This window comes from Patagioenas fasciata, chromosome 12 (assembly GCF_037038585.1).
Source record: "Patagioenas fasciata isolate bPatFas1 chromosome 12, bPatFas1.hap1, whole genome shotgun sequence".
Lineage (NCBI taxonomy): Eukaryota > Metazoa > Chordata > Aves > Columbiformes > Columbidae > Patagioenas > Patagioenas fasciata.
The window spans coordinates 20,294,446-20,312,097 of record NC_092531.1 but is presented as its reverse complement, the minus strand read 5'-3'; the positions used below and the strand labels follow the sequence as shown (position 1 = coordinate 20,312,097).

At 41.8% G+C, this 17,652-nt stretch overlaps 1 protein-coding gene across 3 annotated transcripts in view; it reads right to left on the bottom strand.

Moving 5' to 3' along the window:
* AGBL1 (AGBL carboxypeptidase 1) overlaps positions 1-17,652 on the bottom strand; it is a 275,197-nt gene that overhangs the window by 221,572 nt on the left and 35,973 nt on the right. For all 3 annotated transcript variants that reach the window (XM_071814025.1, XM_065847368.2, XM_065847369.2), the window contains exon 6: positions 7,385-7,422. In XM_071814025.1, coding sequence (XP_071670126.1) covers positions 7,385-7,422 — 38 coding nt within the window. The remainder of the gene's footprint in view (positions 1-7,384; positions 7,423-17,652) is intronic.

Below are 17,652 nucleotides of genomic sequence, written 5' to 3'. Positions count from 1 at the left end.
TTGACCCTTCTACTGCTATTCTTTCATTAGTCCCTTTCCTTCGCTCTGGATATGGCCAGTGCTCAGTGGAAATGGAAGTTCTCCTTCCACATAGCCTTCAGAAGTGCCCACGAATGGTGTTGCCTAGTTCGATTCAAGCTTGGTCAGTTTTCCTAATCTTACTCTGGCATTCCTGACAGAGAACCAGAGTCTTCATCACCTTCTCCAAACCTGCCACTGGCATATTGTTTTTTTTGTGAGAGTTTCAATTCTGCCTGCTGAGGCAGGTGATAGGAGAACGCACAATGGCTTCTTAATTCCTCATATTTCTAGAACTGACCCTCCACTTGTGGCTTCCAGTGCAAGTCTAAGCACTGTAGCACAGAATACCTGGCCTAGATAATCTATGCAGTTAGCCAGAAATATCTGACCTAGATGTACAGCCAATATGCAGAAGCATGAAATGGTTAAAGATGCCTCTAAGTTAGCAAGAGCCTCACACTATAAAAAAATCCCCACTTTTGGCAGAATTCTGATTTTGCATTGGGGGACAAGGACAGACTCTAAAGCCAGGGGTTCAGTCTAGTAGATAAGCCTCATGACTGCCAGCATTTCTGGGGACATTTCTGAAGCTCTCCTCTCATTCCAGTCCCCTTTGAAGTGTTTGCCAGGAACACAGGGACCACTGGAAAACATGCAGCATATTTAATCACAAAACCGAATTACAGTCAACCTGAAATATGATGAACAATGCACTGCTTACAAGGCAGAACAAAGAGATATTTATCTTTCTATCTGCTTAAATCTCTTTGTTGATGCCACTCAGCTGATTCATTATGCCAAGAACATACATAGCTACAGTTTGGAGATAGGAACTGCTCTGCTGAATTAACCCTATGGCCCCTGGAGGAGTGAAAGGAATATGAAAAACTCAAACTTCCCCACTCTGCTCTAGCGATCACCTCTTGGGAATAAAAGATGCAAGATTTCTCCTACAGTAAAGAGAAAACAGCTATTGTATTCAGTCATTGAGAGGCCATTTTGCTAAAGATGAGCATCAGGGTTCCCTATTGAAACAAAATTAACTGTCCCTATGGAGAAAACACATCACCTATCAAGTGCTGGGATGAATTCAGAGCCCATGGGCACTACAGTTCCAGCAAGCAGCTGATTATTAGCTCAGCTCTTGTTGGAAGCCAGATCACTACTTGTAATTGTGCCCTGTAAACTTCAGAGTCTAGGCATTTACTCAAGCATTTAGGATCGATGAATAACACTGGCACAGAGGCAGAGAACACAGACAGTAGTTGCTAGCAAATCCAGGTGCCATGTTTTACTCTTAGACCAGGAATCAGCCCCAAGCTTAGCTTCAGTACAAGAACAGGTCATTCTTTCTACTCAAAGATTTGTTTTAGTTCCAGGTGTAAGCCAATTCAGCGACAGTCATACCAACTGTATTATGACATAGTGATTCTTCTCCAATTTGCCTTTGTAACATTGTTCATATGTAAAACTTAGGACAGAGCAGGCCAACCCCTTCTGAAACTTTTGAACTAGCCCCAGAAGGAAACTGATTTTCAAGATTTCTTTATTTTTCCCTTTGTTATTTGGTTTCACAGCATTTTCTTGTTGGAACTCAAGAGACATCTAGAAAACCATTAAAAAAATCCCACCTTTTTGCACAAAATTTCCAGCTTGATTTTTCTCACCAAAGTGGTTTGAAAGAGTTCAAATAAGGATGTTAGAATTTGGAAGACTTCCTCTAATTCGGCCACTGAATTTTCTGAAGCCAGATCACCACTGAAGGAACAAACGCTGCCCATGCCAAGACAAAGGTAGTACACGCAATCGCTGTCAAAGACGTCAGAGAATCATGCAGCTCCTCAAGACACTGATTCCATTATACCCACCCTGAGGGGTAAAACAGCAGGAACGTGTCATGCCCGAGGAGATGGAACCAACCTTTTTCTCTAGACCACTGAATTACTCTTGGTTTGGGATATGTCTATGAATGTAGTCTTGGGGAAGGGAATACAAAGGACATTCAAAAATATTTTCCCCCCCCATAAGGTACCTCTTCTGCAGGAGATAAACTTAAAAAATATGGAATCAAGACTATTTGCATTCTGAAATTCAGGAAGAAAGGACAGACACCAAACTTGTTTTACGTGATTACAGAAGGAACTATTCACAAAATTCAACTCTGATCGCAATACCCTACAAGTTGTGATGATGGATTTGGGGCCAGATTGATAATGGAGTTTGAATCCAGAGGTGGGTAATGAAGTCTCAAACTGACAATGAGAAATAGGTACTTGGTGAAATATTAGGCAAATACAGACATGCTGTTGGCTACAGGAACTGGTATGGTCTAACCATAGGGCTATTCTGACACAAAATCAAAGATCTGGTTCAGTGGATCTGTTGCAAAGCACTATAAATTCAGACACTGAGGGTGCAGCCCTTTCAGAAACCAAAATCTGCTTATGTGCTAGAACATCGCTTTCTGTTCCTCGCAGAGTTACTTGGCCCTCCTTAAGGTCAGCATAAAAGGAGAGGAATTACACTGATAGGAATTGTCTTGATGAAATAAGCATGATCAGGGGGTCACTACAACCTGTCTTTTTAAATTACTTCTTACAGTTTTACCAGGCAAGCACTGTAAATAGGGCCCTGCCCATTTCCCTGTCCCTTTCCTTCAATATTCAGTGAGCAAATGCCTCGAAGACCAGTTCTAGCTATTTTCCTTAAAGACACGCAAGCTGCTAATTCAGGGAAGTACAGATAGTCAGGAATAACAAATACAACCAAAATTAGATTAAAATAACCTGCTGATAAACAAATTGCTCACCAAAAATAAATATTGGATTAAGTGCCGGTGGGAGCAGGGATCCCTATAACATCATCGCCATCGTGTGGCTCAAGGCACGGAGCCTGCAAACCCCTAGACATGCACTTTGTATAGCAGGCGTCCAGTTTTTTTATTTCCACTCCCACAAAACTGGGAATGGATTGCCTGTTTTATTGGGGAGGAAGGAGGTGTGATTTTACTAAAAGCTATAGAGCCCATGGCTGAAAGCAACACAGAGGAGAGCCCTTGCCTTCCATTGTTGCCCAGATCTTAGTGATGAGCTCCCCAGGTCTTAGGACAAAACTGCAGCAAGATATGAAGACAGATGTATAAAGGAGAAGATGAACAAAGCCCAAGGAGGCTGGAAAAAGTAACATGAGTACCCCAGGACAGAGAGAAGAGACCCAGGGAATGCTGCTGTGCCTCATCCCACATGTGTTTATCTATAGCCATCAGTATCTACACCATCATCTCCACCCTGGGCTGTAGTACCCATCTAGGAATCAAAGGAGGAAGGATAGGCAGGTGTAACACTGGAAAGTTTGACTGTACCATTCAAGAGAAGAGTAAAAAAATCCCCAATGCTCTCACGGCATTTCAGCACCATCACAGATATTTACCAAACAACATGTCCAGCCTGTATAATAATGTAGTTCAGTCAGGAAGAGTTAACAGCATGATGGAGAGACAACATAAAACACCAACAAGGCAATGGAAAAAAGACTTGCTATAACCTGTTTGCTGTGTGCATATGGGTATAGCAGGTGGAGAACAGCAACTGGGAGAGTAGCATGCAAGGACTGGTAAAATACTCTGGGCTGCTTGGAAAGAGATAAGTCAGGAGTCAAAAAACCTGCTGATGGTCAGACAAGAAACATCTTCTATATACCAGAAATCCAAGCATCCACTGATAGGAAGGTGCAGCACTGTCACTATAAGGGATACAAACTTCTATTCCTTCATTATTCACCATCTCTATGACTATCATTGATTTCCACTATGTACAGTGGAACAGAGCAACCAAGGTCACTCTCATCTTGCACTGAGTTTCCAAGCATGTATTCCCTGTTTTGGATGAAGCACAAGTTCATTGTGTCCTATTACTTATTTATTTGGACAATCTCATACTTTCCCCCCTGAAACACAACAGCAGCAATTTCCCAGATCCAGCTGGAACAGTAATTTTTTTTTTGTTACACTGATGTCTTCTTTCCTGGCAGATCTTGCTTCTTGCAGTTATGCACCTGTTAAGTGGGCATTTAGCATCAGCTTCTGTTAGGAAAGAAACAGAGGCCAAAGTTTCTAACCAGCCCCTGGCTCTGCAGGTGGACAAAAATCTCAAGTAGAGCTTAAGGAAGCCTGAGGAGCTAAGATGGATGTTTCCGAATCCATCAGGGAGACACGCTGCCATCTGCCTGCTCCTTTTAAAACTGCTCTGTGTTTTCCCGTTGCAGCTCACTGCCAAAAGCAAGAGGGACACTTTCCCTCTGGTGCAACTCCATGTATAATCATAACCCCTGTAACCATTTGGGGCTGAAACACTTCAGGATACAACAGCCCTACAGGGAGACTCTCAAGAATGGATGTGTGTTTGTCCTGTTTTACAGCTTCCACCCCAGCAAAGCTGAATCTCACCAGCATTTCCCATCAGGCCAGTTATTCAGTACTGTAGCACATTCCAGGATTTCTGCCTCCCATTTAGTCTGCATCCCATCTAAACAAGCTAAAGTGCTTTGCCATGTACTGTTTTAGCCCTTGTTTTCATAAGCAATTTTCAAATGCTATAGCATTGACCAGATTTGATTTTTAACTTTCTAAGAATCTCTGCCATTCAAAGGCATAAGGTCATGGACGTAAATAAGTTAACCGTGACAAACAGAGCTGTCCTGACACAATCATGACAACGAATTCAGCTCTTTTCCAGCCGTGGTGAATTTCTCTCTGAAAGAACAAGAGCTGTTTTTCACATCTCCTAACCCACACCTCCCAAAAGGCACAGTTTGCTCATTTGTATGCAGCTACCAGAGCAGTCTAATCCAGAAGCCTGGAGCTTCTCATGTCCTGAACCACAGGACAAGGAGAAAACTAAAAGACAATCTTGACCATTCAGCATCAGACTGCAGAAAACATCAGAAGACACAGTTCAAGCTGACTTGAGGGCAGTGGTGCCCTCTTTTGCTGCACAGTACTGGCACAATTTCCCAAACCTCAATTCTGGTGACTTAAAAGAACATCAGCCGAAAACAGACCATATGTTTTCCTAAAAATCACTTTTCCATGGAAGCAGTATATGGTATTGCTGCAACAGAATGTTGTTTGGTTGTGAATTACAAAGGAGAGCAGCACACAACTGCAAAGCAGGAAGGGCATCTCCAGACAAAGAAACATCTCTCCCAATAAATGCCTTTGTTTGCAAAGGTTGACAGTAAAAATGAACATGAGAACCCTAATCTGTACATCACAGTGATCAACCACAGTGACAATTTATGGACCGCTTTGCTCAGACTAAATTCCCATTGGAGTTCATTTTTCGTACTTTTTGTGAAAACACCTGAAACAACCAACCAGAATGATCAGTATGTTCTTCCAATACTGGAAATTCTCTAGACGCTTCCTTAAGCACAAGAAGCGTAAAAGGAAAAAACCAACCAAGATGCTTTTCACAACCTAAATTGTCTGAGAAAAGTCACAGAGAAAATTTCAAAGAGTAAATGGCTTTAAAAACTTACCTCACTCCAGGAATAAAAAGGCTGGGAGAGTTTGGAGCTGAATCCAACCCTTTTATATTTTCTAGATCATCCTCAGTTCACAGTATCACAGTATCACAGTATGTTTGGGATTGGAAGGGACCTCAAAAGATCATCTAGTCCAATCCCCCTGCTGGAGCAGGAACGCCTGGGTGAGGTCGCACAGGAAGGTGTCCAGGCGGGCTTTGAATGTCTCCAGGGAAGGGGACTCCACAACCTCCCTGGGCAGCCTGTTCCAGTGCTCTGTTACCCTCACTGAGAAGAAGTTCTTTCTCAAATTTAAGTGGAACCTCTTGTGTTCCAGCTTGATCCCATTGCCCCTTGTCCTATCATTGTTTGCCACTGAGAAGAGCCTGACTCCATCCTCGTGGCACTCACCCTTTATATATTTATAAACATTAATAAGGTCACCCCTCAGTCTCCTCTTCTCCAAACTAAAGTTTCCCCAAAAACTTTTACAACATGTGTTTACAACTCTCCTGGAGACTACATTTCAGTTTCCCTTGGTAATTTGTCCTCCACTCCTATATAATGTTCTCATCCCTAGACCCAGAACAAACCTCCAAGTGGAAAAGTTATCCAAATAAATCTTGGGACAATGGAATTACACTTCTCATTCCTAGTACTTAGCACAAAACAATTGTAGGAGAAAAATCTCAAGCTGCCCGATGAACTTTCAGCTCTTGCTCTACTTTTCCAGCCTTCTCTGTAAATGTCTTTCTGCTGATTTTCTTTTGTACTGCAAGCAGCTATGGCATAGCCCCCTTATTAAGATTTAGGGCCCAAACCAGAAGGTCTTTCCTTGTTGCAATAATGTGACCTTTAAATCTAGGCAGCAAGGTTAATACTGAGGCATTATTTCAGAATTCATCACTTGAGCTGATGCAACTCCAAGACGATCCCATTGCAGCGTGCTCATTTAAGCACTGCTTCCAGGGCTACAATTTTTCACAAACGCATTTATTCCTAATACTATGAAAAGGAGAAGAGGGAGGGGAAGAAAAAGGAGGAGAGAGCGCGAAGGACAATACGCCATTGTGATTTATTGTAGAATAAATTGTCTGCAATAGGAGAGCGCTCTTTCTTAATCAAAGCTTTATTAAATTCTGGTAATAAAAAGCTAAGTGGTTTTGGATGGTATAAAAGCAAAAAAGAATAGCATGTTTTTTCAGGAACAGTCACGCCAACAGTGTGTGACCGAGAACCCATGTTAAGGTCTTCGCCACCCCCAGCCAGCTGATGCAAACCTCAAGCACAGGCTGCCACAGCAAAACTGTACCCTGGCAAGCTCCAGGTCTCAGCTCTGTCTGCACATTATCAGACCAGACAAGCTTGCAAGGGAGAATCATCTCTTTTGGACTGCTGAAGTTTTCCAAGCTTTTGCCAACAGTATCATTGTTACCAGGTAAGCACACAGTACAACAGGGTCATAGGACAGACAGGTGATGCTGGAACAGAGAAATAAGCATCGGTCGCTGTCTGGAAAGGTTCCCCCTTTCTTCCACTGCACCAAGACCCAGGATAACAACTGTTCCTTAAATACTCAAAATAAGGGTCTAGTTTGGCTCCCTGAACAGCTTGTTCCCTTGAACCTAGAGCACTATATCCCACAGAGCTGTGTGTCTCCAAGAATCATAGCTAGACATACAGGCAACTAAAGCATTACTGCCTCACTTTTCTAAGCAGTGTTTTTTGGGACTGAGGGAAGAGGGAATACCAAAGGAGAATGAGATTCAATAGAATCATTCTGTTCAGCAGCAGAGCACAGAAAGGAAAGTCAGAAAGAATATGAAGGAAAAAAGCTTACTTGATTTCAGTAAAGCTGCCAGAGCTTCAATGGCTGCCCTAGGAAAAGAAGAGATAGAGAAATGTCAATTTCTTCCATAATTTTTATAACCTTCATCTTCACAGTCTTCTGAGCCAGGCTTCCCAGCTGGTCTAAATTGACAGCTTATGATAGGCTTTGACAGAACTGCAGTGTTTTATACCAGCAGAGGATCCAGTCTCTGCAGCTGACTCAGTTACTCTAAAAGACCATTAGCCCTCTAGCTTTAGTGTTACACTCATTTGTAGCGACCATTAAATTTAAAGCAACACCCACATATCCAAACTAATGAAGCAAGTCTTTAAACTACTGCCCCAAAGCTATTTTTTTTTGTACCAGAGACTCAGAACATGCCCACTCCAGACAATAGTCCTTCTATCCACATCAGTAGGTGATAGCTTCTGCATCAAATTGAGACCAGCCAAATTCCACTCCCTTGTCCATTTTCCCAAAACAAGCTTTATCCCCATCCTTCTCCTCCCACCACCTTTAACTGAAAATTTAATTTCTTTCAATTATGACAATAAGTTGCATTGCAGTGACATGTAAGGGTCCATACTCAGATCAGGACTCACAAAAAAGATGCCAAAGCTCTGTAGTAAGACTCCTTATCCTATGGAGCGTAGAGAGTAAGTAGGTAGAGGGGAGAGATACACAGAGAGATTTCCATTAACCTTCTGCATCATGAAGCAACTCAAACTGCCTGAGTCAGCACAGCACTGGTTTCAATGGGAGGTGGTCACTAACATTTGCAACTTGAAAAGATGAACTGAGACATACTTGTCCCCACCATCTGGAGGCAAGTTTATTCCTCATGTAGTATAATCTCCATCCCACTAGCCCCACAGAAGTTCCTATTTTCCAGTCATGTTCTGTTGGAGCAAAAACCTTGCTTACTGCTGTGAAGTTTCAAGTGCCACAGTTGATGAAATAAATACAGCTACAAAAGCCTCCACGTTCAAGTATTCCTCAAAATGTAATCTCTTTACAAACCAATCCCCAAATAAAATCATGTTAGCTTCCATACTGAGCCAATTATCAACCTGCAGCAAGAAATAAATATTTTTCCTTTTATCATCAAGTCGCTGTTCATTGTGTGTCCTAGTAGCAGCTGAGACTAAAAGATTCAAGAGGTGGTTCTTGCTGATGCTGGGTCAACGTCCCTGTCTAATGTCATTCTTTCATAACAAATCCGTCAGAGTTCATGAACAGCATTACAAAAGAACTGCCAAGGAAACACACACAAATACAGGCAGAACAGGAAATCAGTAGCTAAAAGTCTTACCAATGGGACAACAGTCATGTTCCTATTGCTTCTTTAACTCCACCTAAACAGAAATAATTCATCTGGTGGGAGGGATAGCATCATCCAGCAGCTATCTGGCATGCTCAGAAAAGGGAGACACTATAGCCACAGATTATTCAATATTTCCCTAAGTTTAAAGTTTTGGACAAATTAAACAGCTCTAAACAAGTTAAAATTCCATCCAGAGCATCTCCTAAAGCTCACACTCAAGCACGTATCTTGCAAAGAAGACTACATTACATACCTACATCTGCAGACTGAAGGCAATTTCAATCACATTCCAGAACAACAGAGCAAAGGAAGGACCAGAGTGTTTTTGGCTCCAAGCAGAAGAGACACAAGGATGTCCCATAGTTATCTAGTTCATTTTAGGAGTACTTATGAGCATTGTAAAGAGTTTCAGTAGAGCCACGCCACTGCCGTAACATCAGCACTGCCAGCAAACCTCCCATCAATCAACTAACCAGCAGAACCGGATTCTCCAATACTTTTTGGAAGGACTGTAAACCACACTGTATACACAAATAACATCTCTCAGAGGGCCTCAGACCTCCCAAAACCATCTTCTCAGATAGCAGGAACAGGGGATTACAGTATCTTTGAGTCCCCAGTCTCTTTAATTCCTCATCACACTTACCCCAGAAGACCTGAACTCTTCCTGGCCATACCATTGCTGATCCTTCAACAGCCTCAACCATCCCAGTCACTTCTCCAGGCTTGGGAGAAGAGAGAGCTAGTCTGCTCTGAATTGGGGGACAAGAACTACTTGTGCTTTTGATGTGACCTAGTATAATAGAAGAGGTTTGTAACTGCTTTGCTTTTGAAGCTGAGAAACCCAAGACTATCACAAAGATGTCAGTAAATCCACCACCCTGGTACTGTGAGATGAAAGATTAAGACATGCTGTGGGAAAAAAAAAAATAAAAAATTAGAGGTGGTATCGTCCAGATCCAAGCACCACCACTCAGCAGAATCAGAAATTTTAACAATCTCCACCTACCACTGAAGCAACATCACAGGCCTGCAAACATAGTTAGCTGGATTTCCCACACTAACAGCCTAGACATATCCTCATCTCAGCCCATGCCTGTACATAGTACTGCGATAAAATGAAGTGGAACCAAACCAGTACATCTCATTTTTCAAGTACTGCAATTCATCACAAGGCTTTTGGTAAGGCAATATGTAGTGTTCTATACGCCCTACAGCAGGTACTCTACAGTTAGCCATAAGTAGGTGCAGACCCAGTAGACCGACCTCAACACTACACGTTGCTTTAGAACAGATTTTGAAAGAAAAAATAAAGACACAAGGGTAAACTGTGAAACAGCTAAAATAGGTTTAAGAGATAAAATTTACTTACCAAGAGTAGATAAAGCCAGCCTAATTTGATATCTGTCTTTGAGATAGCTGATTTTTTTTCAGATAAGGGAAATGTGATAGAACTAATTTATCTGTACTTCAATCAAGCATTTGATACGGTGTCATATGGAAATTACTAGCCAAGCTGGAGAATGTGGGGATTAGTGTAAGAACTGCGAACTGGGTAAGAAACTGGTTAAAAAGCAAATGACAGGATTTGTGCCGGAAGAGGAATTATTAGTCTGGAAGGAAGTTGTGTGCGGAAAAACTCAAGCATGTTTTTGAGACTGATCTTATTTATCTTTTCATTAACGACCTTGGCACAAAAAGTCAGGGTATACTAACAAAAATCTGCTGAACATGTGAAGTCAGGAGCTACTGCCAATAGCAGGGAGTTCAGAATAACTTTCAGGAGCCAAAAGATGTTCTTGAGCTCTGAAGAAATAGAAACATCATGAAATGTAATAGTTAATGAGCACAGTTATGCATTTAGGGTTTAATAAGAATTGCTGTTATGAGCAGGGGCTTATAATTTGGAAATGAGTATAAGGACACCCTGGATATATGAGCCCATTAGAAGATGAGGACAAACATGATCCATCAAGGTGATGAAGCCATGAAAAGGACAGATCATGTCTCAGAAAAGCCACTGCCCATGGAGAAGGGAAAGTATGAATGTTTTCATACAAGGCTTCACCTGAACAGCTGCGTGCCATACTCAGAAGGAACCAAGCAGAAAGGTGCAAAGGAAATCATCATAGCAGAGACGTTTCTCATGATGAGTCTTGAAGATCACAGCTTTGTCACCTTAGCAAAATGATGGTTAAGAGGTGACTTGATTGTTGTCCATAGACACACTGGGTAGGGGAGAAGTAAACACTGAGGAAGGCAGAGAGCTACTTAAGCTAAAGAACAAAGTTGGCATGAGGACAAATGGCACGAGGATAAAACATCCATGAATAAATTTCAACTGGAAATTAAAGGACAGTCTTTAAGCACTGGAAAATGCAGCTCTGAAATATCCTCTTGGCAGTGATGGGATGAACAACCAAATGACTTTGAAAAGGAAGCCTGACCTGCTTATAATGGGACTGTTAGCATCTGTTCCCAATGAGGAAAGGGTCTGAAAACAGTGATGCAGCAATGACTGTAGTCCTATATCCCTACATTCAATCATAGATAAAATGGAAGCGAAATGAAAAAACAGGAATTCTAAGCACAATGTTAATTAGCCAGGCCACAGCAGAGCAGCTGCCCCAGCTTAAGCTGAAAGTCTTGTATCCTGTGGCCAAGGGAAGAGTATAAGACTACAGCAAAAACACAGTGCTAGGACATCCAGATCAGACTCAGACTCCCACAACTTGAAGTCTAGAGATTTCATAAGCTAGTAGTGGTGCTGCAGGGAAGCTTTTTAGCTCTTAATTGATTTTGCTTCCATATATTTGCCTAGGCACATTTGAACTTATGCAAACCCTTAGCCATCCACAATTATCCTGGGAAAGGAGTTCATCTACCTGCATTTGTTTTAAGCTTGGAGTTAAAAATCAGCATTGTAATTTACACTTAAAGTCAGCTGTCAGCAATTATCCCCAGAATATTACCCATCTTTGATGTCAAACATGGAAAACACACGATAGGAAACAAATAAAACAAGAAGCCATAGAAGAGAATGCAGAACAGCAGCAAGCTGATGGATGTGCCCATTGGCTTACAGCAAGCCAGATACCTGGTGCTTGCAATAATATCAGCATCTCTTAACACCATACGGCAAAGCAACAGCATCTCTTCTGGCATCAGAAGATATAATGAGATGAGTAAGCCAGGGACAGGAAGACAGAGAGAAAGAAGATAATTGTACATGAGAGCAAGGACGAGGGGCGGGTGAGAGATGGGAACAGGAGGAAAAGTTTAAGAGCACAAAAAAGATGACTTGATGAGCCATATGCTAGACCAGAAAATTTGATAGCATGCCCAGTGAGTAACTCTGCATTTGTCTCAAGAAGGAGTGGGGGGTGGGAGGGGAAGAAATCATTAAAAAACCTGCCAAACCTGTCCAGATGCCTTCCTCTGATTTTCTGTTCTTTGTGGTAATACACTAGTAAAAAACTTAGCTGTTTTGTCAATCCCACTGTATCTCAAAGGAGACCCATTTATATATTTCAAAAAAAATGATGTATAAATAAAGTTGCCCTATCTTAAAAGGCATAATAATAAATGCTGCTCTATAATCGGAAAACATGAAAAACTCCCTGTAGTAGCAGTTAAGACAGCCACTCTGCAGAATGGAAATCTTTGAAGTGTTTCCAAGTCAGCAGCTTGGATATCAGGGCAGGAGTACAACTAGCAGACAGATCGACAAACGCAACTTCCAGATCCTGTGCTTAGGAACCAGAAGCAACAACAAAGAAAAACTCTGCTGCCCAAGCCAAAGCACAATTGGATTAGCCAGTAAAACCCAGGCTGCTAAAAAGCATAAACAAAAGAGTCTATAGCTAGGTCACCCTTTCAGATCTGATCTACCAGGACAGCGTTAGCTACAAATCACTGCAGACAGAGGAGAGTGAAAGCCAAGATCTCTTAGGTTTTCTTCTCCACTCTGATCTCTGATCTTGAACACAATATATCCTCTTCAAACTACTGAATGAAAGCTAATGACTTAGTGCTTCATCAAATACCTTTTCAGACCCGATGCCTGATCTAACTCCTGAAGGCAGTCACACCCGCATAATAAAGATACAAAGCACTATTTTAATAGAAATATAACAAAAGATTCTACCCCTGCCTGGCAACCCACATTGCTTCAGCCCATGATCCCTCCCTTTTGCCCTTCACCCTGCTATTTCTCAGTATTCTCACTTGCTGCTGTCATGTTTATTAATATCACAAGCAGTGTGGGGCAGGGACCATGCAATATATATTTGTACAGCATCTAACACAACGGCAACTCTGACTGAGGGTTCAAGGTATTACAGTTCACAGGCTTAAAGTCACTAAAATTCCACACCCCCTCTCTCTAAGAGGAATTAAGTGCCCTCAATTGTACCTATTGTCTGGCTGCATTTTGCCTCCAGCCTCTGGAACTCGCACTTAACTACTGGAGTTTATACAGTCACAGAGCACCTCACTCAAAAGACAATTTCACATTTGACAACTGAAACACATTTGGAAACAACATGTAGGCACCACAGCAATAGGTGCTTTATAAATCCTACCAGAAGGTAGATCTTATCTGAGGCAGATGCCTTGAATAGTCATTTCCCTTGCGGCTCAGAAATATAGATCTTAAATATGCAGACACTTGTGCAGTGATTTGTTTTGTTTTAAAGGTTTAAAACCAGCAGCTTCATAAGTTTAGAAATATGGATGGGCAAAACCTGCTTATGCTGCTGGCATTTTCATAGCACTGCTCATCTAAGACTTACACAAAAACACCCATCATCATGTCCACTTTAATTCCAGCTTGTTAGCTAGACATTAAAACTTCTGCTCAAGGCAAAGCCTGCTCACAGCCTGCAATGTCCCACACACTGCCAACAAGTGGAGTTCAGAGATCCAGCTGTTGTGCACAGATGTGCTTTCAATGTAATGCTGAAGGGAATAAAAATCACACACTCCTTTTCTAATGATTACTTCCATTCCAGTGACCAGCTTTTTTTTTTTTTCTTTTCTAGAAGAGCACATGCCGGCTTTAATACAAATCTATACTTTTTATGGAACCTATTCTCTGTGATGCAATTCATTTTGCTCAATAGGATTAGTGAGGAAACAAAAAATGTACAGAAATGAAATGCGTGCTGAACAGTATTTCCTCCCCACCTTTGAAGATTTCTATAGGTATTAGTGGTTAGAGGAGGGTTGTGAGGAAAAAAAAGTGTTCACAGGCAGCCAAGTCAATGCTAACAGTCAACAAGACTGAACAGCAAAAGGAGTAATGATTCCCTGCTTTTTGACCCTACAACAGATGCAGGAATTAATTTTCACTTATCTTACGTTTTGGTGATATAAAGTCAGTGTGTTCTCCAAAAGATGTGCTGCCACTCACTGCCACTCAGAGAATTTACATTAATAGTTGTGCTGCAGAAGCCCCAGTGTGAGGTTCTCTCTTGCTCCCACAGTTAATTCAATAAGTGTATCTCAGTTCTCAGGTTCAGCTCAAAATCTTCACTGTAGCATCTTCCAGACATCTCTACCTGCCTGGGAACCTGTTAGGTTAAATCACCAAAAAGGTATGGCCTTGCAGCCTATTTCATCTCTGCCTCTCAGAAAGAAGAGTCACTCCAGGGTTATGCTACAGGCATCCTTACAAGTATCCTACTCTCATCTACAAGTGCAGAAGGAGAGACAGCTGTATTCTAAAAATTCAACCTATTCTTTACAGCTCTAAATTAAATTAGCTCCAAAGTAGTAACAAAGAAGAACAAGCTACAGGAAATGTACTGAAATCCTTGCCAAACAAATGCCCAGGCATTTCTTACAGCACAGTGCAGAGCTGGCACAGCTTGCTCAGGCAGAAGCCATAGCTCAGAAGACTTCCCATTCCTGTCAGCTCCCTCTCCAGGGTCGGATGTCACCAATATGGCTGAGGCAGGCTGTGACAGCTTGTCATTCACATCAAGATGAAGGGGCTGGAAGGATCGCAGTCAGACAGGATTCTTAACAGATTCATCACCCAGGCATTTTCAGGCTGACAGTGTGAGAATCCAGCTCTCCCACCCGGGGGACACGTGTACAGGGACTGAAAAAGGAGCTTGATGTTATTATCTGTGATTGATAATGAGGAGTGGTGATGATACACAGAGGCCACATTTGATAACAAGCACCAGCACAGCCCAACAAAACATCTTGTACACAATTAAAGCATGCCCAGGAGTGGGGCTAAATCCCCCTCTCCTTTTCCCAGAACCCAGTATTCCAGTCTCACTCCTTAGTTGTCAATTTACTTGGAACTTATAAGTAGATTTTGCTCTGGAGACCCCAGGGACTAACACGCATGTTTTGCTCATGGTAAGGTAGTTGCTCTGTGCACAGGGGAGACACCAACCCCATTCTACTCACTTCTGGATCATTCTGCCTCAGACTTTCTCTGAACGCTGTATACAGCCAGAGTAAGGGCAAGGAGAGGGACACAATTCACGTATCTGGTGAAACACTGCATCACAGGATCATAGAATCGTTTGGATTGAAAGGGACATTCAAAGCTCATCTAATCCAACCCCCTGCAATGAACAGGGACATCTTCACTCAGATCTCAACAGGGCAACTGTGACTTCTGTCCTCATCAACAGAAACTGAATTGCAGGTGCTTTGCCATTGGGGAGTCTCTGATAGTGAACTATAAAAGGGAAGGTAGAGCTTGGGGGTACGCAGAACTTTATGATGCCAGAAGATGAGCCTGCACTCATACTATATTGCCTGCAAACAACTGCATGATCTTTATTTTATGGATCCTATCAATCTCTGGCAGTGAGATATTCAAGGGCAGCTTGTGTTGCTTTCAGTCCAGGCAATGAGGTATCTAACATGCCATTGCTTGTGCCCAGAGCTATTTCAGAGAACAAAAGGGAGGCTGGTTTCAAAGTAATCAAGGCTAAGAGCTGTAGTTCTCCCTGACTACTGGTTAGTACAAACCATCTCTAAAGCAGCAGTAATCTCAGAGTACATCATCTTTAAAAAGCACTTTGTAATGAAAGGTGATCTTGAGCTGTAAAACAGCAGTGTTTGAAATAGCCACCTTCAGCGCACGTAACTAGGCTGCTGCAATGGAAGGGAAATTTGAGTTTTCATTTCAACCATTCCCACAGTCTTTACTGCTTAGGATTTTGAGGGGTATTTTTTAGGTGGAAGGGGTTGTTTGGTTGGTCTCTTTAACCCAAAAAATTAGTTTCCATGAAAGACATTTAAGATATGCACAATTTAAGAGACTTGTAAAGAACACGAAATGTGAAGCTGCAGGACTGAGAAAAACACCATCTTCCCTGAACCAAGAGACAAGGTTGACTTGCATGACAACCTTTTCTTTATGCAAAAGTCAGATGCCTCAAAATTAAAGGAGAAATAACTGGTACCAAAAACAAGATGAAAAACGGTGTTTGTTCTTTGTAATCTAATGGTACTGTTTCCATATTACAAGGCTCTAGAAATAGATCCATCAGTCTGAGTTTATATGGCACTTCACCTTCCCCTCTGGTCCTATTCAGACAAAGCACATCCATAAAGTCCAGCCAAAGGAAACTTAAAGCTTAAACCCTCTAGGGAAGAGAGCTGGCTTACAGAATTTCTTTGACTATGCCAGAGCAAGAAGCCATTTCACACAAGTTTAGCTGCTGGAACCATTCTCCCTGCATGGCAAGATGCAACTTGAGTGATTGTGAGCTGGTAATAACGTCATAAGATAACCCTGCAGCCCTGCTCAGTTCTGCCTGTTGCTGAGTGTCCTGTTACAGTCTGCCTGGAGAACCAGGGCCATGGTTTGAATATGTGAGTAACTTCTTACACATCAGCTGCAGCACTGACAGCACAGCGTTACATCCACATTTGCAGCATGGAGCAAGTGGAAGAAGATACAGATGCCAGTTCATCTTCATGCATGCAATACTTTCCATTTATCAATCCCCACAGGCTTCCCAAGTAGGTAAGCATCGTTTTCCTTGTTATGTGCCCATGTTAGGCAGTTTCTATATATTGCTCTTACCTAAATCCCAAAATGTGGCAGCCAGCATTAAAGCTGCTTGAAAAGCTCACATGCAAGTGGAATTTCAACAAAATATATAGAAAAAAAATACGCAGAATCTGTCATCAATTTTCTCCTGTATTTCAGTTACCCCCACTTTTCATCTCTTCCAATGATTGTGTTCTCTCACATAGGTACGTAACCCTTCAGCACTGAATTTACTGTGAATTGAGCACTTTACAGTTTGATGGTCCTAACTGATGCTGCCAAATATGAACATGCTTGAAAATACTGGGGTATTTGTTTGCAAACCATGTATGTACACAATACTGAGCTTAACTGCTACTATTAAATCACTCTCAAATTGAGAACAACACAAACATGCTTGAGAAACACACAGTATAATAACACTCTCTTACCGATTCACATTAGGCATCCTGACCTGAATTTAAAAGGCATTTTTACGTCTAAGCATGCAGCTGGCACTCGGCAGGATTTTTCAAAGCCTCTTCATATACTAAGGCCAGAACTACCTTTTGACTGTATGAACAAGGCCTTTAACCTGCCAAGAGGCTTTTTGCTGCACTTACATTCCCTTTCCATGTTCACACATCTAGATGTCTCTGAAAATCAAGTCGTTGATTCAGAAAACTCAGTCCTCACTGACCCATGTCACTTCAGTCAATACCAATTCATATGAAATTTTTCAAATCTGTCTTGTATGCAAAAGAAATGCCATATTTACCCACTGTGTGCTGTTGACAGAACTTTAAAACACATGTAGTATGGTGCTAGAATTGTAATACTGACTAGTTTTGCCACAAGCAAATAAAGCACAAAGTATTTGGGAAAATATGTACAATCACAGGGCAGGGAGAAAAACTTACTAACTTGCCTGGGATTTTGAATAAA